The sequence below is a fragment of the Sipha flava genome, unplaced genomic scaffold (genome assembly GCF_003268045.1).
Source record: "Sipha flava isolate LNK unplaced genomic scaffold, YSA_version1 200_pilon_pilon, whole genome shotgun sequence".
In the NCBI taxonomy this organism is placed as follows: Eukaryota; Metazoa; Arthropoda; class Insecta; order Hemiptera; family Aphididae; genus Sipha; species Sipha flava.
The window spans coordinates 449,828-477,305 of NW_020272785.1; the positions used below are offsets into that span (position 1 = coordinate 449,828).

At 28.7% G+C, this 27,478-nt stretch overlaps 1 protein-coding gene across 1 annotated transcript in view; it reads right to left on the reverse strand.

Moving 5' to 3' along the window:
* LOC112682208 overlaps positions 1–27,478 on the reverse strand; it is a 131,153-nt gene that overhangs the window by 30,751 nt on the left and 72,924 nt on the right. Inside the window, exons 9-17 of the mRNA XM_025552723.1 lie at positions 8,318–8,554; positions 8,076–8,162; positions 7,916–8,013; positions 7,503–7,839; positions 7,251–7,436; positions 6,902–7,186; positions 6,304–6,789; positions 6,101–6,244; positions 5,934–6,045 (exon numbers count right to left, since the gene is read on the reverse strand). Of these exons, the coding sequence (XP_025408508.1) occupies positions 5,934–6,045; positions 6,101–6,244; positions 6,304–6,789; positions 6,902–7,186; positions 7,251–7,436; positions 7,503–7,839; positions 7,916–8,013; positions 8,076–8,162; positions 8,318–8,554 (1,972 nt within the window). The remainder of the gene's footprint in view (positions 1–5,933; positions 6,046–6,100; positions 6,245–6,303; positions 6,790–6,901; positions 7,187–7,250; positions 7,437–7,502; positions 7,840–7,915; positions 8,014–8,075; positions 8,163–8,317; positions 8,555–27,478) is intronic.

A 27,478-nucleotide genomic window follows, 5' to 3' on the forward strand; every position in this document is an offset into this window, starting at 1 on the left:
TTTTTCAATTCATAATTTATATTTTAAATTATATTGTTTTAGTATAAAGTTAAGCAAATCATATTTTATTCCGTACGTTTATTGCGCAGAAAAAATTAGATTATATTTATTAATCGTAAATAAGTCATTATCGTTGGTATCACTAATTCTAAAATGTAATATAAATATACAGTTTTATGAGCATATTGTGTTTTTTTTTTTTTTTTTTTTACAAGGTATTCATTTCTAATTCAGTTTCATTCCTAATAAATGGCCTCTTGAAATGGCTTGACCCACAGTTCCCCGACTCTGGATCCGCCCCTGATCGGTATATAATATTTATGACATTATAAGGAAAATATCCTCAATATTTGAAATGTACGATGTATATTTGAAGAAAATGATTCTTAAAATTTGACAAACATTTTTGAGAGGGTTAAGCCCCCCCGGATATCCACCAAAGATTTACTATATATATATATATTACACAATGTTATGATGAATGTTTGATTGCTTATTTTATATTTTTTGCTGACTTGGTCTTTCAGCTCCATTTAGTAAATTTTTTTAATAAATATGAAATTTATATTTAAGTACAAATGAACACAATTTTATTTCCCTCATCTGAAAATTTTTTTATATTCTTTTTTTTTTTTTTAAATGTTTTACTACAATAAGGAGCAAGGAAGGTTATAAATCTTATAAAAAACTATCAATCAGAAACAGGGGTGGTTTTTATCACTCACCAAGAAGGGGGGCTATTTGAAGTTCAAAAATGTAGCTAGTTATATAAATCTATTTATAATTTTGATTCTCAGAATATGTTTTTGAGTCACTCTGAAGTAAATAATTATTTTTTTTATTTTAATGTATTTGTTTCACAATTACGATATTTAATAACTATTGATATATCATAATATTCATAATACTTAAGTTAAAAAAAACAAAGACTCCAGTTCCAAGAGAGGGGGGCTATTGCCCTCTTAACCACCCCTTTAAACCCGCTCCTGATCAGAAGATGGTTAATGATTTCGATATTTTGGAGTACCATAATTTGTGATCATAAATTATTTTTATTAAGAATTTCTGAAGCGTAAATTTAATTTAATTTCATAACCAACATTTAATTGTATTTATTATTTATGTATTTATTAAAAAATGCGGCTAATATCAATATTTATTATTTTGATCTCGATTGAATGACATAAAATAAATAGAGAAGTCATATTTATAAATATACAGTGTAGTTATTCAGTGAGCCAAAATTAGATTTATTATGACTTGCATTTATCCTTTTTTTTATAGGGGTCCATTCTGAAATAATAAATTATTAGTTACTCAGAGTTAGTACCTCATAACCCTAATTTATTTTTATGCCATCATAGTTCATAAAAACTCAATAATAATATTACATACACAGATGATATTGAAAAATTAATAAACAGCATAAGTCCATAACTTCAATAAATAAAATGGTATAAAAATATAGTTTATAGGTTCTCCATTAAATTTATTTTTCCTGAAACTTTCTAAGGTAGACAAACAATAATATGTATCAAGTTCTAAAGTTGTTTCAAATATTAAATTACACGAATTTTGTTTAGTAAATTTGGCGAATGCAAGATTTGCAATTATTTTCAATGACATATTGTTTAGAAATTTAAATTAAAAATTAATTTTAAATTATTCAAAATAATATATCCTGTAAAAAATGTAATCTATCTAAATAAACAAAATTCTAATATTAGTTTAAAAATATAATTAAGTTATATTCGTGAATAAGTATGATAAGATTCAGTGGCGTAAATTGGATCTAATTTTTGGGATTTAGGTGCATGTTTTCGAAAATCAAGCTTTAGAATGCCGAGTTTAAGAATGACAATATTTAAAAAAATTATATTTTAGAATATGAAACTTTTAGAAAATCTGTGTTTTAGAATATAAAATATTTTCAATCATTTATTATCAACTCATCCTGGTATACATTCATTTATCTCCAAAATTCAAAAAGAACAACATGCAACTGAAGCAACAATCGAATCGTTGATGATTCTAATTATAATTTAGATGAATTTATGAAAGCTATTGCTAATAATCTTAAGTATTAACAATTATTATATTTATTTTTTATCATAAAAGAACTATTAGAAAACATTATATATGCGAGTAAACAGCATAAAAAATAAAAATATTTCTAACAATTTAAATTCTAAAAATTTTATTTTCTAAAACACAGTGTTTCTACAACTTGTATTCTAAAACCCAGCATTTTAAAATATGACTTTCTAAAACCTGCCTCAATATTAATTTATGGTGGTACAGAGGCATATTTTCAACTTATATTTTCCAACACACCAACTTTCCAATTTCCCAAGTAAAAATATTCTTTTAGAAAAATATCAACTGACACAGAAAAAAATTATGATATATCTGCAATATATGTATACATAATAACAATGAAAACAAAATGATCGAGTACAACCATTAATTAGTAAAACAATTAAGAAATGTATAAAATATAATTATGTTCTTGCACTTGTTTTTAAAATCCATCGTTCCACGGAAACAGTTATTTTTACACTTAAAACTATTCTTACCATTCTATTGTTATATTTTATGTACAATTGTACTATGCGCTCTAATGATCACGATGAGGAGTAACGCTCGCTATCAAGCTAACAACATGAGTTATAATTAATCCATAAAAATATAAAAAAAAAAGATAAAATTCTATTGATGAGTTAATATCAGTTTGCAGAGAAATTAATAAAATAATTGTATAATACCTTTTGTTTGATCAATCAAGCTTTAACAAGTTTAAATTACGAAAGAAAGATACAGGATTCATTAATTTCTAAAAATAAAGTATCCAAAAAATATAAATATAAAAAAAAAATTATTTTATATATTGTAGAAATTTGAACACTTATTTTTCAAACTGTAATCGCTATTTATACATTTACTATTTATATCAACCTACTTATTTTTAATTTATTTATTCATAGATACAAGTATAAAAATGACTGTATATCATACTTGACCAAATATATAACATTGAATGACGTTAACTCGTTTATCGTACGTTGATTACATAGAGATCCTTAGTTCTGGGTTAGATTGAAATGCACACTGTGGTCTTGCAGATATCAAAATGTTTTCAATTTTTATTTTTTTTATTTTTAATTTTTTTAATTTTTAATTTTTCGAAAAATATACTGTATTAATATTATATGAAGAAAAAAAGGTATGCTGAGTACATAATTCCGTCGAAAACTAAGAAGTATTAAACAGAGTATTGACAACATTACAACGATGAATTCGATTAGAATTGCACGTGGGCTGCAACAATTCAAGGTCGCTATTTTTTAACGAGTTTGACGGTTGGTATTAATTTGTTTCGAAAGTCGAAATAGTTTTAAACACAGACCTACAAGCAATCGTAACTGACACCTGTTTATACAAAAAGAAAATATACATTTTGTGCGTATTATATTTATACAGAACGAACGGACGTTGACATGCGGTTGAAGCCTAAATTCGTTTATTTTACGTTATTTTACCTTTAATCATGGTCTGCGTGGCCACGTGCGCCACTTCCACACGGAACAGCGTCATGATAGTATTATGTGACGGATGCGTTGGGTTTCACCACAACAGTAACGGTATGGCACGCGATCGCATAAAAGTCGAGGACGAAAATGATAAAATAGCCTTGAGCTGCACCTACGACGATTACCGTGTTTGCGCGTGTTGCTCCGACGATGCTGAAGAAATTGAAAAGTGCAAATACCGGTGGGACGCGGGACCGGACGACCGACAGGAGATCGACGTACGTCTGTCGCACGTGAACGTTATGGACCAACTGGTTCACGATTTCGCAAGCAATAATTTGTGCTGCATCGGTAGTGTGCCTTCACAATTGTAATAACACCATCAACGGTGTAAGCGGTGAAAAAACGAATAAAAAATAATGAAACGAAAAAAATGAACACCTGCAAAATGTTTACACACATAGTATCTCTGGACACAGAGTACGTACGTTTATCTTGCTCGCGATTAGCATAGGTGATTTATAACACACTAACGTGCGACCGCGTCGTCCTGATAGTTCTATGGCACGAATTATTACAATACTTGCGCGGGCGCTACGACCGCCGCGCAGGTGGGGCACCGCAGCCGACGACTTTATCCTACTTATGTACATAAAAAAATTATGACACGGTCAATACGCTTTGCATACCCACCTAGTGCAGTATTAAGGTTATTTTATATAAGGCTGGGTGACGGTAAGTTGAAAAGCAAAAATTAACTTTAAACACTCATTTTTAGCGAGTTTGGTATACATAATCAACAACGATATTTCCTAAGTACTAACTCGATGATGTAAATGATTTATTTTGTGTGCCACTCGTTGGATAATGTGGATTTAATCCAGAAATGTTCAAGACTGAATTCAGTTTTTTTTCAAACATTCAAATTGTTATTATTATGTTTGTATCATGACCTATAAATGTTAACGTAACTTATTACATAACAATATCTTGAAAAAATAATGAACTGAACAATGATTTTCCAATTATGTTAAAAAGGAAAATCCTCTCATACTTGAATTATTTTGAAATATTTAAATTTAATTTGTTTTCAACTACCTTGTAATTTGACGAAGTTAAAAATAAAATGTAGACTATTTTCAATTTGACTACTTTTTTTTTTAAAGTAATTTGGAGTTTAAAGTTTAAGTTTAGAGTTTAAGTTAATACATTACAACAATATTATTATAAGCTTTCAAATTACTTCTAATCGCCCATTGTATGTTTCAATATGACGATTTTGAGAGATCGGAGGCGTCGAAACAAAAATATTATATGCCGATCAATATTGGTGTGGTCGGTCCGAACCACGATCGTGGGAAAGACGTCATATTTATGGGCGTTACCACGGTGACCAGCCTAGTTCGTTGGTGGTAAGCATTTTGCATGTAACAAAGTTGCGTGCTTCCCATTGACGAAACTATCATGCAGAACTTTTTGAAAAAAAAAAAATATCGCTGACGTGATGATGTCAAGATGTAAGGAAAGGTTCTGCACGATAATGATGTAGTCGATTGAAACGAAACGACCAGAAAATATTACTTAATACCATTTTTAACCATACCTAGTTTAGTTAAAAATAACTTTATTATTATAACTAGATTTTATTTAATGATTAAATGAACTTAATATTATATTTTGACTAAAAGGATCATACATAAACTTGTTTATCCGCACTACACGGAGATTATAAGTATTATTAATAATGATGTTAAACGTATTTTTTAGATAAATGTGAAAATAAAATAAAATTAGTCATAACGATAAAGTAGCACAAAAACATCAAAAAACAATTATTTTAATTCGTATATTTTGGTTCTAAATGTAGTTAATTTTAACATATTATAGTTGGCCTTTTTATTTAATTTTAGTTAATTTTAACAAATTTATCAAATTAAATTTTTAAGTATTTTGACATGGTTATTCTTCAACTATAATCTTACACTTTGAAAGGGAAACAAATGTCTTAGAAATAAAATAAATTTAAAATTTAAGATCAATGTAATATTTACACATTTTTATTAATTTTATGTTGAAAATGAAAATCTAATAGTATTTTATATGACAACGTTAATGAATGCCAATATTACATTTATTAAAACGTAATGATCATCCAATAACCGCAATAAATAAAAGATATTTTATTTTTGAATTATAGTTACAACTACAATATTTTATTCAAAACGCGTAATGCACACGTTAGGGTGAATATCTGGGTTAATTTTTCGTCTGTATAAAAACTCATTCCATTTCAGTAAAATTATATTCGATGATTTCAGAATTATTTTTAAGTACAACTTGTATTTTATCGAACTCATTAGTTTGATATCCTGTTTAATTCATTATACAACAATATCTACTTACTTTCAAGTTCTGCTTTGTCATTTGTCGAAACACAAGTTTTGTTATCTTTAATTTCTTCCAAACAAAAACGGAGACAATATTCATTTTCTCGGCACCATTGTCTTAGCTGGTTCTGAAAATTAAAACATGAAAACACTAAAAATTATAATTAAATATTATTTACTTACGATTTCCGTAATTGTGAGGTTAGAACTGGGGTAAGTTACTAGTTTGGAAAGCACTTGTTCGAAGTAATTCAATTGTAACCGACTCCTAATAATGAGTTTACGAACGGAATCTGAAGAGTCTTGTTCAAACGTTTCATCATCAAGCTAGAATAATAAAAACAATTGAAAATAGTTATTTTATTGATGACACTCAAAGTACTTACACAACTTGGTCTTCCTATGCTAGAAGCGCAATCAGATTGACTGTCAATATATTTCCTGTAGTCATCGCCAAAATCTAGAAGTCGTCTAACGGAATCTGGATCTGGTGGGTCCTCACTGTACGGTTCACTTAAGTACTTTTCTTGATAACTATCCCAAGCCTGCTCGGAAAATGAACTAAAATCGGTTGTACCAGATGGCAACTGAGTAGTTAAGGGGAATCTTTTTTCTCTTGGTGTAACAGCACCAAATTCACCCAAACGAAATACAGGCATTTTTATCGGACGTTTACGCGTTGTTGGGCGTTTTGAATCCTTGGCTGTCTCTTCTTCAGTTTCTGAATCCATTCGTTGTGAATCATTTTGAGGAATACCACATAAAGAGCCAGAAAATGAACCAAATGCAGTTATTTCGTTGTAGGGAACAGATGTTATAGAATTGACTACAGATGATAGACTATCAGCAGATCCACTTTTACTTTTTCTTTCCTATATATACAAAGAATTAAATTAATACTAAAATTATACACGCACCAACCAAACACGCACGAACACAAACACACACACACGCACATACACAAATATCAGATATATTACTTACCATGGTACTCTTTCTTCTGTGTTTGAGTTTACGCCGCCTAAGAGAATTGGTGTTAAAAGATCCACAACAGTCTTGCGTTTGAGTTGCTGTGGACTCCTCAATAGTTGACGAGTCTCTGCCATTTACAGATACTTGTTCATGAGAAATCTGGTTCAGAGCTGATTCAGAAACGGATAAATGGCATGATTCAGTCAAGAATCTTGCTTTTGGAGTACTTTGAGGGAGACCAGACATGCTAACAGGTCTTAGTGAGTTTCCTGAATTTGTTTTTGATCTTAGAACAACCTGAAAATTGGATTTAGTAACTATAACATAATATTCATAATTTTATTTGATATAACTAGATTACCTTTGAAGGGCTATAATCATTGATATGTCCTGGGTTTGAAGAAAAATCCAGATCAGTAGATTGCATTATGGTTATATCACACGATTGTGATAAATGTGAATGATTGTCCGAACTGAAATGTTGATCATCATCTTCTGTAGTATATTCACCACTCGCATCACAGCTGTCAGCAATGAATTCTTCATTCTAGAAATACAATTATTTATGTAACATTTTGATTTTAATTAAATAAATATAAAAACCATATATTACTTCAGAATTAAAGTTATCATGTTTGAAATTTCTTTTTTTCACACCACTACCCGATATCCAAAGTTTGTCAGGGTTTTTATTTTTAGAGACTGACCAATTAACGTTTTCGACAAGAGCTTTGATTTCTTCTAAATTTGCTCGTTCCGCCAAAGACACATGCACATCAGGATTTTTTACTTCTGTCATCTTGTTTGTACTGTAAATCCACTCTTCTTCTGACGATTCTGATGTTTTTACTTCACTTTCTACAACGAACTTTTTTTGGGATTCTTGCTCCGAATCAGTGTCTAAATGTTTGTAGTAGAAAGTGGCTAAGTTTGGTCCTTTTCTATCCGACCTGTAAGACATAAAAATGTTAGTATAACAAAACTTTTTCGACTTGCAAGTTTTTTTTCTTCAAGAATTTGATTTACTTATGGAAATTAGCCGTATCATCAAATGATATTCGTTCAGATTGAAGCACAGGAGATGGTGAAGTTTCTGTTTCCATTTCACAGCTATCGTATTTATTCTAAATATTAAATTGAATTATTTATTTTATTTTTAATTAAATAAAGTTACGTCAATACTTACGTTTGTAAGATAAGACAATTTATGATCGACTAGCCGTGGACATTTGTGAACCGGTTCTTCATCACAATCCGAAGAACTATTACTGTCCTACAAAAAAAAAAAAAAAATTGTACACGTTTTATGTAGCTAGTTACAAAAACATTAATCCTATTACGTTACATTAACTTCTGTTAAATGGATTACTCCGAAACTATAAGAATTTTCTAGCTTAACCAATGATCCAGAAAATTAGTTCAACATACCTTTCGACATTTCTTTACAGTAAGACTTTCGATAAAACAAATCCACTCTAACGATCTTATGTATAAAAGTTGCCAACGGTGTTCGAAATTTTTCGCTTTTCTCGTCAATAGCGGTACAGTTTGCACTAACTCTTGATGGGTCGGGTTTGCAGTTTGATGCTCGTCAGCTAGCCATTTGCAATACTTCAACACCAAACGGATACATTTGCCTTTTGTTTCAATATCACAATGGATAGACTAAAAATGAAAATATAATATCAAATAAAATACCATTTCATAGAAATAGAGTTTAATCAAATACCTTAAATTAAATTACTAAATCTATAATAATAATTATTGTGCTGATTCATGTTGTATACAACATATGAAATAATTTTTTTGATATAATTTTTCTGTTAAATTATGTAAAATTACATACAATAAATTTATAAAAACTGAATTTTATTAAATTAAGACGGAAAATCATACTACATATTGCTGTGAAATAGTTAAAATAAATAAATACCAAAAATTGTCCGTTAAAATATAGTTAGTTTAAATAACATATATTTATTTATATATTTGTTTAGTCTTATTGTAGTTAATATTAACTTTAATGCAATTATTTGGCGAATTTATAAAATGGTTACAACTTATAATTTAAATAAAACATAAATGTAGAATTTATTTTGAATTTATTCAAAGTATTATAATAGTAAATGTAATTTGATATAAATCACCTTATTAACATTATTTTGAGTATTTTTATGATACATTATTTATATTATTCAATGTCATGTTGTGGTCTTCCAATTTAAATACTGTCTATAATAAAGAGTTATTTATAATTAAATTGGTGTCTTTCCAATAGGCATTATATAATAATGTTCTCATTACTGCATTGTTCATTGTTCAAAAGATAGTAACTTAAGTTATTTTTTTTCAAGTCTATTCAGAATAAAACACCGTATCACGTTTTATAAGAATAATTGAAGCTAAATTATATTATATGAATGAATAAGTAACAAAACTATTGTACTTACACTTTAATAATTATGGATTCAAATAAATTTAAATAAAAATATCATTAGATAAAGAAGTCGTGAGTTATATTAAAAGTCAAAAAAATTACTTTGGATTCTAAAACAATGTTCATACATTTATGTTACATAAAGATTACATTATGTACACGACAATGAAAGAGTTATTATCTTATGGACTGTTATTCGATACATTTATAATTTTGTTTACATCATATACTCTGAGTCAGTTATAAATCGTCTACTTTATGTACCACTGGACTGACGTGTCATAAATACGATACATAAAACGTGGCGGAGAAGATGATGGCCCAGATATATTTAAATCCAACATGCCTTTCACACGCAGAGACTACCGACATCACGTGGCCTCAAACAGAGAAAGGATTTTGTTAAAAAAAAATCAACATTTTTTTACACACAAAACTCAATGGATGCCAAAAGGGAAATGACAACAAAATTTAACTCTGACAATATCTTCAATGGTCATGATTTGAAAGATTTCTATGACTATCGTTAGTTGTTATCATAGTGAAAGTGAGACTAAATAAAACAGCTGGTAATCAAAATATAAAACTAAAAACAGAAGGGGTAATTATAACAGTAATTTACATGTTATTGTTTTATAAAGTTTTGAATTTCCGGTGTAAGAAGTATACTAAGCCGGCAGTGAGATAAATAGCATAAAAACGATATAATATTGTATCTCATTTTTAACATTTAAACCGAAAAATTAAAATTTGAGTATTTTAATTAGTAATTATTACTAATAATCACATTATTTTATCATTAGGATACATATTATTTATTTTGATTCAAAGTTCAATGGTCGATTACAAATTAAATATCCTTGACCGTCTCTCAAGGTCACTCATCATATTCAATAAAACATCTCTTCTATGGTCAAAATCTTTAACAAATTATGTGAAGACTACATAAACTATATCGCGCAGTCGAACGTTAAGGCAAACTCCATCATTTTCATATCGGTAATAATTCTAAGACAGCATGCCAAGAACCTCTAACTAATTAGTTTTAAATCAGTGAAATAATGAGTACATTAATACCATTAATGCGTATACCATATACATGTCATAACGTTACTATCAAAGAACTATTATGATATTTAAGTATTCAAATAAATAAATATAAATAGCGATCGATTATAAGGAATACATTGTCCTGTAGAGCAGAAAGCTCGTTGAACTAATTTCTTTTTTTCGCTATACAAAAAAACAGGCGAACAAGAAATATTAGGCATAACAATTATTATAATTTTCGTATTCAATTTAAAATGTAATAACAACTTGTTTCCGTGCCTGCAATAGCGGTCATCAAGCACAGTTATTATTATTATTATGAAACGTGGAGTGAACATTAAAAAACTACAATATAAATACAAGTAATACCCCTCGTAAAAAATTAACGTCCACCCGTTTCCTGTACACAATCGTCTCAATCGATACTGAACACATGTTTATCATGCTAACGATTTTAAACGGATCAAAGTCTGGTTACTGCAGTAACACCGCTATAGTTACAGCTAAAAGGAACTACAATCGAAATACACACGCTCATTATTGCATTGAAAAATACAAGATCGGCTATAATTATATAACTACGTAGATAGTTGAATGTTATAATTGTACATTAAAATTAAAAATAAAACATAATGTTGTACAACGGATAGTTGTGAGACACTGAGTCTAAAATGTAACGGTTTACGAAACGGAGGTTTAAATTATATTCAACAAGCGTCTACAATGATCTTTATTCTACTATTTCTACTGATTAATTGTCACATATAAGCGTTTCGGATAAATTTAACCAAAATGTATAGGAAATAATTAAAAATTTTGTTCAATCGTTATTATAAGAATTGTTTAGGAGCGCAGTATAAGCGAGGAAGTCCGGATAAGATGGATGACAGTGACGTGTTTCCTCTGTAAATGTCATCTCCGATCGTTCGAGTAACTCAATAAATATCGTTGCAGCGCCTCACCATAACCACTTTCAAGTTTCTCGTTTACTAAAAGGGATCGGTTATCATTTAATCGTGCCGAATAGAATTGCAATGGTCTCGACAATAACAGACAATATATAAATAATAATACTTATAGCATTATTTAGTGTTTAGTATAAATATATAATATTTAGAAATAAAATTGCGCACGCGGATTTAAGGTAAATGCGGGTCATAAGTGAACACACTTATTTATACCCCACGAATTATCACTTACACGGCCATCAAATCATATTACAAAATGAAGAGAAAAAAATCACGAAGATGCCTCTCGCTAGCACATACCGTATACAGCACCTACTACCAACGAAATACCTAAACAAACTTACATGGTAAACGTTGAGTGTATATTATACACTGACGCGTGGGCAGGTGTGTTAGGTTAGGTAAAATAACAATAATACGCATGCGCTGTTAGATAAAACCACATTTCGTGTCCCTTATATGGCGCACTGACTCGAATAACAGCAGCAGCAGCATCATCATCAGCTCTGTGCGGACCGGATTCTCGAAATCTACTGTTGAAGTCTTCTGTTAGTTGGCGTAATTTGTTGCAGACGACGACGGTCATTTCGACAGTGGTACGTAATAATAATTATTAATCGACCATCACGTTTGTACTGACACACACGCATAACGCACCGGCGTATAAATCGTAACCTCAGTTCCCGTTGCCCGAGGTTAAGCGGTGGTCACCTTGAGCAACCCGAGTACATGATATAACGTAAAAACTGCCGAGAGGAAAAGGAACGAGTCTTTAATCCCAATCCCCAAGTCCTCGAAAGAATGAAGTATTTTTGTTGTGAGATCATTAGTTGCTTTACATACATATATTATTTTAATATTATATATGATCTTAGTGGAGCAGATGTGATTTAACTTGAAACTATTTATTTATTATACGCATGTGCGTGGGCATACGTACACACAAACACACACTTATACTCTCATATAAGAGCTTAACGATAATAAACAAAGTAAGCCCCAACAAAATCTTTTTTGTTTTTTGTATTGTAACATTGCCTGACTGGAAAATATTACGTTTTCATTTTACACGCACTTACACATAATGCATTAGATGTATATCTGTGGTACAAACTAGTTCACGTTTAAAAAGTTTTATATGGCAATACATTCAAACAAACATGATTTTGAACTATAAAATATTAAAATTATATTTTACTAGTATGTATAACGACAAAGTTATATATTATAAACGACAAAATCGATTAACAGAATATTTTATCAAAGTTGTTTTATTTGAATTTCTGCCAACTTGATTATTTCTTGATTTAATTTGAATCTTAAGATATCTTCATTAATATTATACATATATTCTTACTAGAGTTAATAGTGAGGAATTTTCCATTTTTTCCCCTTTCATCCTGATACAGTGATATCGCAGCTTAAAATTTGTTTTATGCTTCTTTAATTTAGAATGTACTAATTTAATTTTGCATTTTGTGCATTTTATTTTTTGTTTTTTAATGTCATTTTTTAAATATTTTTACACATTTTAAGTAATTTTTTGTAAATTTTGTACTATAAGAGGGAGGGTTTTTCCTGAAATTTAAGATTTTAAAGAAAATTTGAATATTATTTAAAATACTAATTTTATTATTATATGGGGTTTTTGTTGTGATTAATGTATCACGTACCGATAAGATTTATCCAATGCCATCGCAAGGCCCTAGGCAAATGCAATGTAATTTCCTTACTCCTAAATATATCTAACTATTTGAACTTCACAAATTGTGGGCCTCCAAATTTACTTTAAGTGCGAGGTTCTAGGTAATTGTCTAAGTTGTCTGTCGGCTAACGAAGGTACTGGATTTAACGTATGCGTGTTATCAATAATATAATATAATAATATTATTATAAAACAAGAACTTTTTTACACGTACGCCGATCATACACGCTTATCGAGGAGAAGATATTCCAGAAGATCTAACAACTGATGACATGATCTACTTTAAGAATGACCGTTGATGTTGAGTGAAGTTTTTCATCGTTCAAACATTTACTAACAGATCGATTGTTTTATGTTTGAAAACATCAGATACGTTTTAACTGTACAGTGCAATATAAAAATTATAATATTTTTAATATAATTTTTTTTTTTATCTCTATATTATTTTTTAATGTAGTTTTAATAATATAATGTACCTAATACTTAAAATTTAAATGCATACTATTATCTATTAATATTAAAACTCATATTTTAAATTACTTTGATACCCATTATCACACCTATATCCCTAATAATAGTTATTATTTTTAAATTAAATTGTTTTAATTTATTTAAGTAGAATACTTTGGTCATTTTTTAAAATAATTTTTTGAAGTTTTTAGGTAATTTTTGTATGTTTTTAGGTTATCAACATCCTAACTATAATTATTACTATTTATAAAATTATTTACGAATAAAGATGTTTATATATAGTAACAAGTATAAAACATACTTGTATAATAATAATAATAATAATAATAATTATAATATATACAATACAAAGTTAATACCTATAATTATCCAATAAATTTAAATTATAATATAAATAATATATGATTTAGAAATGTTTACATTTAACTGGTCAATGGTAATTCTATAACCAATTGGATATCCTGACTAATTTATATAAATCTACAATATAATTGTTTGATGGAAATGATGTAAATACATTGAACTATTAAAAATGAATTAAAAATATTTAATTTTTTAAAATGTCTACGGTGAAATTATATTCTGGAATAAAATTCGTTCTCATATGATTAACGATCTGATTTTCACATGATACATGTGGAAGGTAGATTTTAAGCTGCACATAAAGACATAATATAAGTGAGGGAATGAAACAATATTAAACTGCATTTTTAACTAAAATATTTAGATTATTGATGTCAAAATTAATTTTTTTAAAAACTTTTTTTTTTATGTAAATGAGGAATTAATTCATAATTATTTTAAAATGTACTCAAATAATAGACCCACACCAAGTTTAAAATAGTATAATGTCATTGTACACTTACCATTGAATCTGAATAAATAATATTAATAATACTTTACTAATACAATTGTTATTAATTGTAGAGATAAATAGATTTAAACCAATAATAAAAAAACTATTGATTTTTAAATTGTAACTCGCGGGCGAAACATTTTTAATCAAGAGTTTAGTGCTGTAGTCCGTACAGCACTTCTACAAAATAATAATATAAATAAATAGAAAATATAGTTTGAAAAATTTTTATCCAGTGGCGTGGCGATGTGGGTAATTGAGAGTCCTGTCGCCTCTGTTTTTTGAGAATTGGTTAGGTATCGACAAAATATTCTTTCCTCTGAACATTTTTAGTACACCACGCCACTAGTTGTACCTAATAATAAAACTTAATTTGTAAATAATGTTTTTTGAGCCAATGAATAGATAAATAAATCATTGTTTATAGGCATTTGTGTATTAAATCTAAGTAATATTTTGAAGCATTTTGTAAACACAGTGTTTTTAAAAAAAAGTAGTTTCAAGTTAAGCGTGTTCTAGCTGGAGTACAAACTCATCAAATTCTTGCAAAGGTTTATGTTTGCTTTATATAAAAAATTGGCCTTTTTCTTAACCAATCTTAAAATAACAATTGCGAAGGGAAATAATAGAAAAAAATTAATAAATAAGAAATAAACGATTTATAGTGGGTTGAAAGTTGATATCATTACTAATGCGTGCACGATGCATTCGATGAGCGTGGGATGCATCGACGTGCACCATATGGTAAATATACATACACACGGCATCAGCCGAGCAGAAACTCTTATTATATGTTATATATTGTAATCATCTTCTCTTATCCGAGAACAAATATTTATAATGAAAAAAATCGTTAATTTTGCGTTTGATGATTTTTATATTTAGAATAGACACCAAAAGAAATACAAAACGCAATAACAAAAAATCTAAAAAAAAAAAAAAACAATTGCCGAATAGTCGACAGAAAACGTTGAACAGTTCACAATGATTTGACCTTTATCGCTCTCTCCCCATATATATATATACAGAATTACATGATGATCAAACGAACCAACTGTTTTATTATTATTATGATTATAGCACGTGAGACTATATAAACTATAGACCAGTGGTTTTCAACCTGGGGGTCGCGAATCATAAGGTTTGGGGGTCGTTAAAAATAATGGATGAAATTGTTTTTCCATATTATTTAAAAAGAAACAAAATAAATTATTTATTTAGTGAAATTTTTAAGTGTTAATTAATCAAAATTGTTTATCATGTAAATATTTTATCGGTAATTAAATCAAATTTTTATGATTAAAAAAAAATTTTGTTTTAAAGAGGTCGCATTACACAAAAATAAAAAATGGAGGTTCGCGATTCAAAAAAGGTTGAAAACCACTGCTATAGACTATAGAGCTAAGAAAAGTGCAGGTGCATAATACAACGTAGACAGGGTTAGGATATACATACCTATCACATATTATATACATTGATGCCTTTGTTCCTCGAGTATCGAATAACATTCGAAAGTAATTTACAGTCCGTTATACTCAAGTGATGTATTTTTTACGTACTTATTAAAATATTTATATATATATATAAATAAATTATATGTATATTTATAATATGTATATGTAAGAACAAAACAGTAACAGCTTGAAATCTATTTTTGTACATCTCCATCACGCGTTGCCAAATACATCGAGTGCAATGTCACATAGTAAAACTATAACCGTCCATATATAAACGAATTAGAACAGTAAAAACAGATTGTCATTCGCAATCCTCACTACGAAAACATATATTCACGCAATTCAATATAGCTAATTAGTCATAGTATTTTCTCTAGAATAATATTGATGATAATAATACGTGAAATAGAAATTATATGTAAGCAGTTTTGAAATATAGAACGACCAACTTTTTCGATTCCTCGACATTATAACCTGTCGTAAGAACAGATGACAAAATACAAATCAAATCATTGTTACAGCAACGTTAATTCATTGAATATATTGCATTTGTCACACTAGAATATTCCAAAATATTTGTGTTACATTCAAATAATGAAAGCTGTGATCATAATTTACCTATACTTATACTTTTGTAGATAAGGTAATTATTTGCAACGTTAAAAATGTATAAGAAATGTTGAGTCCGGTATTCTTTATATTACGATTTATTTGGCTAAACAATACGCAAAACAACATACATATGAAACGTGATATTTGTCGATTACAATTATACTCGTAACAATCTGATTTAGAATTAAAACGGCAAAGATTTATTATACTATAAAACTTAGTTATAAATTACCATAATTATATGCGTATAATAACTATTACACAATGATTCGAAACTATATATTATGTTTCGTTTTAATGAAAGAAATCTCAATCAATTCTGTTTCATTACTTGATTAAAAGTCAATAATACTTTTAATTAATTTGGAGAATAAATAAATTTAAAGAGTATTTGATCATGAATGAAGTGCAGGTAAAATCATACTCGTAGGTGAATAAAAGATTACTTAGAGTCACATCTACTTAAAGTGATCATAATTGACAAATAAAAAATAAATATTATCTAGCTGTTTGTTATTGAATTATGGATAAAAAGTTTGGTATAGGTTAATTTTGAAAATTCTCAAATTATAATACTCTGATGATTAACAATTTATCTTGCCGTCGTTAAAGAAAATGTTTATCGAAGAAATATTTGCTATTCTGTGTTGATGAAACATGGAAAGTAAGATAAATATATACATATATGTACGAACTTAAATGTATATTTCATACTTCAATATAGAGATAATGCAATACGATCTCCATTTAAGCTATATTTTACAGGAGGAGTAAATACATTATTATATTTTCTATAATGTCAATTTTTAAAGTACTCAATATCAACGATAAGGTCACTCACCTCGATATTAATAGTTATATGTTATAGATTTTTTAATATTAGCTTATTTTTAATGATTATCTAAATAAACATGACAATTTTTTTACAGCGATCCAAGATGTATATTTTGATGTATATTTTTGATACTGATTTAGAACAAATGGACGTAGCCGTTTGGACGTGGGGACAAATGGATGTCAAAAAATATATATATATATAAATCAGTAAATAAAATAAATAAGTTATTTATATTTATTATAATATGTAAATTTTAATGTCAAAATATTCATTCAAAAAAACTACACCATCGCAATTTAAATTAATTAATGACATCTTACATGTACACTTGAATGCAATTTGTACACGACTAACACGGTTATAGATGTGTATTGTCGTGTCTCGTGTAACACCGTGTTTCGATAAAGTGTGATCATTAGAGAACGGATTTATATGTAATAAAAACACAGAAATATGTCCATATGTATTTAAGTATAATTTATAAAATACGTGCTAAATACATCCAAATACGTAGAAAAAAAATTGAATTAAAAAAAAAAAAAAAATTATAAATATTAAATTATCAAATATTATATATATATACTATATAAATATGTATATATGTATAGTGTACATATGTATAAAAAATAGTAAAATATGTAGAATTTATAAAATTTATTACTTTCTAATAATATTAGGTCTTCACCTCGTTCGCTTCTTATAATTTTAATTTCGTTCTTTTCCATTTTAATAAATATGCTATGTAGCATATTATATTGACGAATAATTTTTGCGACTACTGCAAAGCTTAACCGTCATTCTCTGGTATCTGGTATTTAATTTACTATTAACATCTAAATAATCCGATAAAAGTCCGATAAATATCAACGGATTATTGTACTCATATTATCAATTGATTACATTTGGCAACATTGGAAAAAAAAAACTCGAGCGTTCTCAATCGTGTTACCAAAAACTACGTTCTCAATCGTATTTTACCGAAACTTAAAAATACTGAGATCAACACAAACAGTAAACAAAATGATAGTGATAAGATTAAATATATATATAAATTAGCTGAACCCCTCCCCCCCTATAAGTTATAAGTTCCTGGCAACGCCACTGTTTTCAACAGTTATTTTTCTGACAATAATATTATTAAAGCAGTTAGATAATTAACATTAAAAGTTTTATGAATCAATTTATTAAAATATGATATTGTTTAACAAAAATGAATAAAAATTTTTATAACTTTTTTTATTTTTTAATACTCACAATATCTTATGTATTTTTCAAAAAGTATGACAATAATTAGAATAACTACAAAAAATAATTTTCAACTAAAAACTTCAAATATTATTTATTTAATAAACATTAAAAGTATTTATGATCAGTCAATTTCTTTGAGATCTGACTTCGTTGAATGTTCATCTCAATTGTTTACATTACAAATTTATTATGAAATCGTTCTTAACGTAATACCTATTATTTACATAAAATCAAATCATTGAGCATTCTATCTATTCAATAATTATAATGTTATGATATGTGAAGGTGAAATATCCTCATAGCATAAATTTTAACATATAAAATAAGTGGGTAATTTACAACTTTAATGCTTCGGGAACTTTACGTGGAAACTAACGATAACAGTATTATTAAACCGAAAAGTAAGGATTGGTTTACCTTATAAGCATATTATTATTTTTCACAACGGTTTATTTCTTCTATTCAAAAATAAATAAATAAAATCATACTGGGCATAAATTCTTTATAATATTAATATTTAAGTGTATGTACTCGATTGAGTCATATTCGAGCGATAAAATATTTTTTAAATGATATGGAATTAAGATTTTATAATATGAAAACTGCAACGCAATGATATTAACGAGTAAAATTGTAATATTAAAATCAAAAACCGTAAGAAAGTACACAAACACAAGATAAGTGGGTAGATATAGAAGGTATTAAATCTGTCCAAAACGAGATCCATCTTAACTAAAGAAAGTTAAAATAAATTAATACATGTATCAATCGACAACTAACGGATTGTGATTGATGATTGTGGAAATCAATAAATGTTAAGATAAATAAATGTATTCATTTAATACAATTATCTGTAAGTAGAAATGTATTATGATTTTAATAACACTACATCCTAGTTTCAAACATATTTACTATGTGTATTCGGCCAGGTCAAGGAGGTAGAAAATATAAGCGCATCATTAACAACAATGATGTTAATGATATGATCATATGATCATAAAATTAAGATTTTTTTTTTTCCATTATAATTTATTTAGTTGATATTTTAATATAGGTAATGTATTGATGTCATTTTTATGATAGGATTCCATATAATGAAACAACAATGTGAAATTGTTGCCATGAAGAAAATAATAGTATACAACGTTTAAAGATTTATATTTTATTTCTATTCTCGGGAAGTTTTATAAGTCCCGTAAACCATATGAGATTTAATAATTATTAAAAAAAAAAAAAAAAAAAAAACCAAGTAGGATGAAAAATATTATAATCAGGTTACAAAAAATTAAAATCATAGTACTATAGATTTAAATGTAGAACGCAAAATAGTTTGGTTAATATAATCATGACCCGACTACATGCATTATACGCAAAAAAGATTATACTTTCTAAAATATATATATATATAATTACTTAACACAACAATTATGATACTGTATTCCCTAATTTATGTACAAAACATAATTAAATTAAAACCTACGTATTATGTGTTTATATTTAACCACAGACTCGTAGTAAATCATAATTCACAGTTTATTATTGTAATTTATTGAAGAACAATCAGTAGTCACCGTCTCATGTGGTGTTTGTATGTGTGTGGGTCTGTTATCGAGAATGGAGGATTGTCGTTGGCTGAGCAAGTTAATTATTTTGTACCCGATAACTGAATGGTAAATGAAAAAAAAAAACAATAATTATATGGATTATGAAACAGCTGTAAATGGTTAGGTTAAAAATTAAAATTGCTTTGCTATTATTGAGTAACACAAGCTGCGTGGATGCAACAAATTTATCGTATACAAATAATATGTGCGATATACACAAATATCTTCGTTTTTATGGATAGTATTCAGATTAAACGTTCATAGTTTCTAAATTTTCTGTACTAGTGCCGGCACTATAACTTGCGAGGCCCTATGAAAATTATAAACACGAGGCCCCGGATCTGAATATACTACAAAATAGAAGCGCAAGGCCCAAGAGCCGACTCAAAAGTGCGAGGCATTGTGCGATTGTACTTACAGCACAGCCCTTGCGCTGGTACTGTTTTGCATTAATCAGGTGGTAAATGAATCAATGGAAACATTTCATAAACATCAGAGAAGTTATGACAAATTTTAAAATACATTTTTAAAAATAGGTAGAAAATACATTAAATTGATTTTTAATGATTTTAAAAAATTTGATTAAATTATGTTTACATAATAACATCAATTTTAAATCCAGGCATGATAGCTACTAATGTACTCGTTTACTCTTTTTGTTGAATAGCGGTTGATGATTATATTCAGTAACAATGATTATATTATTGGCGATAAGACTGAGGTATCTGAGGCTAATGCAACAAGACTTTTTTCCAATAACAGCGAACAAAACAAATGTAACTATTTTCAATAACAGTGTAAATTTTTAACATATAGCTTACAAAACAAATATTTCCTGCATTTTTAATGCATTAAAATATATCATTTTCGAATTTAAGGCTCCTTATCGTTCGCAGTACGGCAAGATTCGATATAATCGAAGTCCATTTACAACAGATCTCAAAAGTAAAAGAAAATATGATAGAAAAAAAATTATATGAACTATAAATAATCCGTTCTAAAATGCATTATTTTGTGTTATACGATTAAATTTACATTTTTTATAGATACGCGGGGTAGGCAGACAAAATCGTTTTCGATTAATATTTTTTTTTTTGTGTTTCGTTAATATATCTCCGTCAAGACATGCAATAAATGCGTTCAGTATATTATCATTATACTATAGTTACAATCATCGTAATATACGATGTGAACGCATTATTTAAGTACTCGTCGTGGCCGTAGTGAATAAGTTGCAGCGCGTTTCTTTTTTTTTACTACATAAATATATATCTAAAAACACTCATCGTATACTGTTAAGTATTACGGAAGCTTACTTCTATTCTAAAAATCATTTGTCCTCTCATATTGAGTCCGCCGACTCATTTCTAACCCGCTATATCTCACGGACACACACACACGTGCACGTATTACGTATTCAAAATAAAGGATTTTTTTTTGCACGGACACGGTCCATTGAAGAGACGACAACGAGAATAAACGACAGAGACCGCAAAAATAAAACACCGCCGCAATCGAATTCCATTAGTTACGCTCTCTCCGCAAAGCATGCGCACGGTAACCGATGGACGTTCTGGCGACCGTACACGGTTAATTATTCACATTGTTCACAGAATACAGCGTCTCCTGTGCACTGTGCCAATCCTCCGTCTTCACACTCACACACACACTGTTCGTACAAACTGTGTGAGCGAAAATCGCACGTGAAAATGCGCACCGTAACGTAATGTGGCTCGACATAACTGTCGATTGTCATATATATTTTACTTATATCCTACATTATGTAGATAGAAGCCAACGCATGGAGACTGCTGATGGGAAAACGCACCGTGGAAACCCAAAGAAAACAATACATGTGCGAGCACAATAGATTTAATATTTCCGTACAGACTACAGAGTGCATATTTTATAATATAGTTTAATGCGGATTCACTATTTTGAATAGTATATATCTTATCCATATTAATTTTAAAGTCCTACTATATTTTCTATCTATTCAAAGATTTATGAGTCAGTAAGCTTTTTTATTTATGAACAGCCCACTTAAAAGTGTTAATAGATGGGTTTACTTCGACAAATATTTTGAAATCATCAGGGTTCCATAATAATACATTCGTAAATTTATGTTCATATTGTTTGAAGTTTCCTGTACCAAATAATACAGTGACTGACTGAGGTCTTTTGAACAGCCCATATTTTCTTGTTACTCGAATATCGGACACTAATAAATAGCATAACAAAATGTTATAAATAATAAAAAAAAAATTTGTTTGTAGAATAAATCTCTCTCAATCTTATACACAATATTTTATTTCAACGTAAATATTATATAAATACTGGAATAAGATTTTAACGTTTTTTATACACAGATCACAAGTACAATAAATTAAACTAACAAAATGTGTATAATTTGATAATTTAGAAGAACATTTTTTATTACAAGATAATATTATGAGATATATCATATATGATAGTCATTTCCAAACAAACATTTTACATGGAGTATCACTACATAGACTTATAGTTAGTTATATAGAATGTTTATTTATGAATGTTACGTGCACAATTAGCAGTCTGATAACAGTATAAAATACAACAATATATCAAAGTATACATTAAAAAAAAAAAAATGTTTCAATTTTTTCAATTAAATATAATTTAATCATGATACGAATTACATATTTTGATAACTGTTTACATACATGAGTATACTAGGTAAAAAATTATCATCAAAAAATTGACAAACAGTTAAACATGAATTAATGAGAAGTGGCCAGTTGGTTATATTTTGGTTGTGTTGAAATTAAATGAAGATCGTGAAAGCGACCTATAATAAATACGAGATATAAATGTGTAATAAGTTACGAATATACATTAAATTGTAATAATAAAAATAAAACGCTAGTAGTATTTTTAAATTCAAACTGGACAAACAGAACTAGTGAGGCCTATAATACATATCTAATTTGAGCGGAACCAGAACAAAATTATTTTGATATTTTAGAAATTATTTCTCATCCCTTTCACTCATCACTAGTTTTAATTTCGTCACTGTAATCATACACTTATGCTTTTCACGCCAACGTTTGGAACAACGATTGCCAAATCGAAAACCTCGACAAGTATAAAATGAAAGAGAAAGAAAGAGCGAAGTGTGCCGATTTAGACATGAAAACCCAATGAAAATATTAACATGACGGGCCGTAATAATAGCGTTACGTAGATACCTATGTCTTTTTTTGCGTCTATACAACTCTAGTTGCAAATCAACCTGCGTCAAAATTACCACTTTGGTTCCGCTCGAGTGTATATTAAGTATACGTCGTTCTGAATAAACATACATACAGCATAGTCATCGTTATATAGTGATAATATATTATACGTGGTCAACTTCGACTGTTCAAAATTTAATATCACCTCGTTTTTGATTATTATTACTACTAACCCGTACCTATATACAGTCCCGCGGTCACCAAAAATGGTTCACTCGGCTCAGCGTCATCAGAAAACCGATTCCGTGAGCGTTTTCGGGTTTGGCACCGCCGATAGTCCACCACACGTTTTCATGTGACATTTGTTATAATTTTTTCAATGACAACACATAGAGTTCGCATGCGTTCCGTTGTCTATGTTAGGAGGGGGCGGCGGGAAGTGTAGGACCTCTTGATACATTTTTATATTTTAGGAATAACAACTCGTCCTCTCAAGTGTGATCATCCTTTACACAACGAGGTGTATGCGGTCGATAAATTGTACAACTTTTACGACGATACATTATATTGCCTAAGGTAACACACATATAACATGCTAAATTGCAAGAGTAACGATGTATTCTGTTACGTGCGAAATTGGCATATTCAGTTGCTGACAACTATACCGCAGTCGATGATCAATATTTGCCGATACAAGAAAATACTTCCTTTGTACATTCATCAATTCAAACGTGTTCCAACAGTTTCAGTTATTTAATGAGTACGCACACAACAGAAAGTCTTTACGATGGCAAATGTTATACCTATAGGTATCTGCGGGTCTGGGACGAAGGAAAACAGGATTCAAATAGTATATAGTTACTTAGGTGTACATCAATAGCCAATTATAACACGTGGACACACTTGTACGGTAACGATACAACGCATTTTTAAAATGTACTTATATACTTACGCATAAGAACGTACATACTTAAACATTTATACTATTTAAAATGTACCGTAAAAAATGTTCGAGACTCACAGATATATAATACGGGATTTAGTCTTAAATGGAAACGTTATTTAATCTAGTCACAAGTTAAACCGTGGACGTTACTAGCCGTTTAAGACGGAAACTGGGCTAGAATGGAATATATTTTTTAGACCGATGCACATTCGATTTTATTTCAAAAAATATTTATTGTAGCAGACTTACAACATACAACAATGGACTCAATGGTTACTCGCGAGAAACTACGTCGGTTACAATGCATTAATACGGTGTACATAAACAGTTATTTTATTCTATTATAAGTGGAGACGTGTAATGGTATGTTATACATTTTACAGGATCAGCCGGCAGTAACTAGCACTCGGCAAGAATAAGTATACGGAGTTGTCGATGATAAGCTCTCGCGGGTATCCCACCGTCTGGGGTCCAGGTGCTGCAGAGCAAGTCAAATCATTAAAGACGTATAGCTCGTTGTATATGTACATAATGCAATATACATATACGTATTATACAGACACGTAGACATCACGTAGCAACAGCAGAAAAACATACATTCGTGACATCGTATATCAGCGATCGGATTAGAAGGCGTGCACTAGACGAGTGGTTACTATAGGTATATAGCAGCTATATATATACGTATACAGATGAATCTCCGTGTAAAACTCTATCAGTAGCAGCCGTGTGATGTTTAATATTGGTATTGTCCAAAGTGTTTATAGGTATATATCATAAGTGTTTAACGGCCGGATTATACTCAAGGGCTTATATGCGCGCGAGCACACGTGATGAATAAATCAGAATGATATCCTCGATGGTCGAAATATGCGATAATAGGTTTCTGTTTCACAAAAATCATATAATTATGTGCACACAAATGCATAAAAGATCATTACTTTACGTCATCGTCGACGAATCGCAGCCATGTAAATTATTTTATTATAAGTGAATTTTATGTTTTATTCATTCATTTCCTCGTGCTGCAACGTACAAGCATGTCATTTTTCATGTTACTAATTTCCCCGATTCCGTGTTCAGACTGGTAGGCATCGTAATATAAATTATATTTTACACATAGCAGAACCTGTACTTGTATCATTGTATTGTTTCATGGATACGGAGCATTACCCCAAACTTTTATCACGTACCCAGTTATTAAATACCAATTCTAACGACGTATACATATTTCCCCATTGGAGCGCTTTTTCCTCGATGGGCGTCTCCTCATAGATTTATATCTCAATTCCATTATACCTCAATAGGTATCATTACGTACAGGTACACACACACAAATACATGACCAACAACCAATACATCAGCAAATCGTATCCGGTAGTATTATTTATTATTATCAAGTGATATAAAGTTTATTATGCACTAAATGACATGCGTGGTTGAGTTTATTTTATTTCGCCAAATACTTAGAACAAACGCACGTTATTCAAAATTATTCATTAATTTCGAGTGCCAACTGTGTGTACTAGTTTGAAATAAATTAATGCTTTCAAAAATGTATTTTATTGTACAATAATAACATGTTTTAACTTAAAATATATATATATATATTGTATTTTATGATATTGTGCGATTATAACAAATGTAAAATACATATATATGTATATAACACAACCTTTGTGTCGATATAATATTAGTTTGTAATTTTTTTTTAACAGAATTTAAGTGTCATTTGTAAAACAAGGAAAAAATAGATTATTTTATATTTTGTTTAACTCATTAGATTCTGGTAGTGATTTTTTATGATTTAAAAACTAGTTTGACTAAACGTAATAGCAATTAAAAAATGCATGTAGGTAAATATTTGATGAAGTGAATAGTTTATTCAGAGATATTCGTGCATACTTTTGAACGTATTACAGGAGGTCGTTTTTGCTTTCACTTTGTATTCATTTCCAGTATTTATCACAAAATGATTACAAAAATATGAAACCTATAAGAAAGCCGCTTCAACTAAATAATTTCCCAAGACAATTTAGGAAAACTGGTTAGGGAGGTGTTTTGCCTTTAACGCAGAGTCATTCTTGGACGTTTCACTAGGTACTTCATATAGATGTAACTATGTATTAAAAGAAAAGTTAACTTCCATATCTTGACGAGTTCATGCAATAAGTGAATACAGTACCGTAGGTATATTATTTTATTACATACCTATATAAATAAATTCAAAATTTGATTAAGATACGTCGAATATGAAAACTTTCACCAGTTATTAGTGCAGTAATAAATCAAATACAATATTGAACCTAAGATATTTTAATAAAAACGACAGATTGACCAATTGAAGTAAGATTATTTACAATTTATTATTTACATAATACATATACAATACACATAAATGTAAATAGTTAAGATCGTTAACACTTTAAAATTTCAATAAAGAATTTAAGAAGAATTTAATTTTTAATTAACAATTTAAGAAAATTATTTTACAAAAATCAGTTAACAAGTTTTTAGGTGTAGCAAAATACTTAAAAATATTATTACACTCCTTTTAATTATATTAGCTATAAAAATAATTATAATTTTGAAGAAAATAATTTGATTTATTAATAAGAGGTCATAAAACGAATGATGGTTATGCATTTGTATTAAAATTCATGAAGTTCGTTATTTTTCTAGACATTTAAAAATATTACTGGTAATATACCCAATATGAATATAAAAATAACACTTTTGATGTGTACCTATACTAAATATTTTTATTTTATTATGAATACTTGTTGGGGCACAAAAATCATACAACACAATTGTAGCAATACACATGAATAATAGTTGTTGATTAAAATAAAATTACATAATACAATTATTAACAGATAGTATAACTTAAAAAGTCAATTGAAGGAGACATTATTCTAAATTAATGATTGTTGGTTCGGGATTTATGGAGACTTACGGAATATGCAAAAATATATCAATATAAATATTATTTTATAAAATTGATGACTTTAAGAGTCAATGAAACGCATCATGAAAGTCGATATTCTGAAAATTGTGTTCAGGTACATTGTTTCGGGTACAACTATTTCACTTTTTGCTAGATAGCCAATATTGAAAAAATGAACATGTTTTCATGTATGATTAGTTAATTCATTAATTTTAATTTTTTTAAAATGTATTATTCC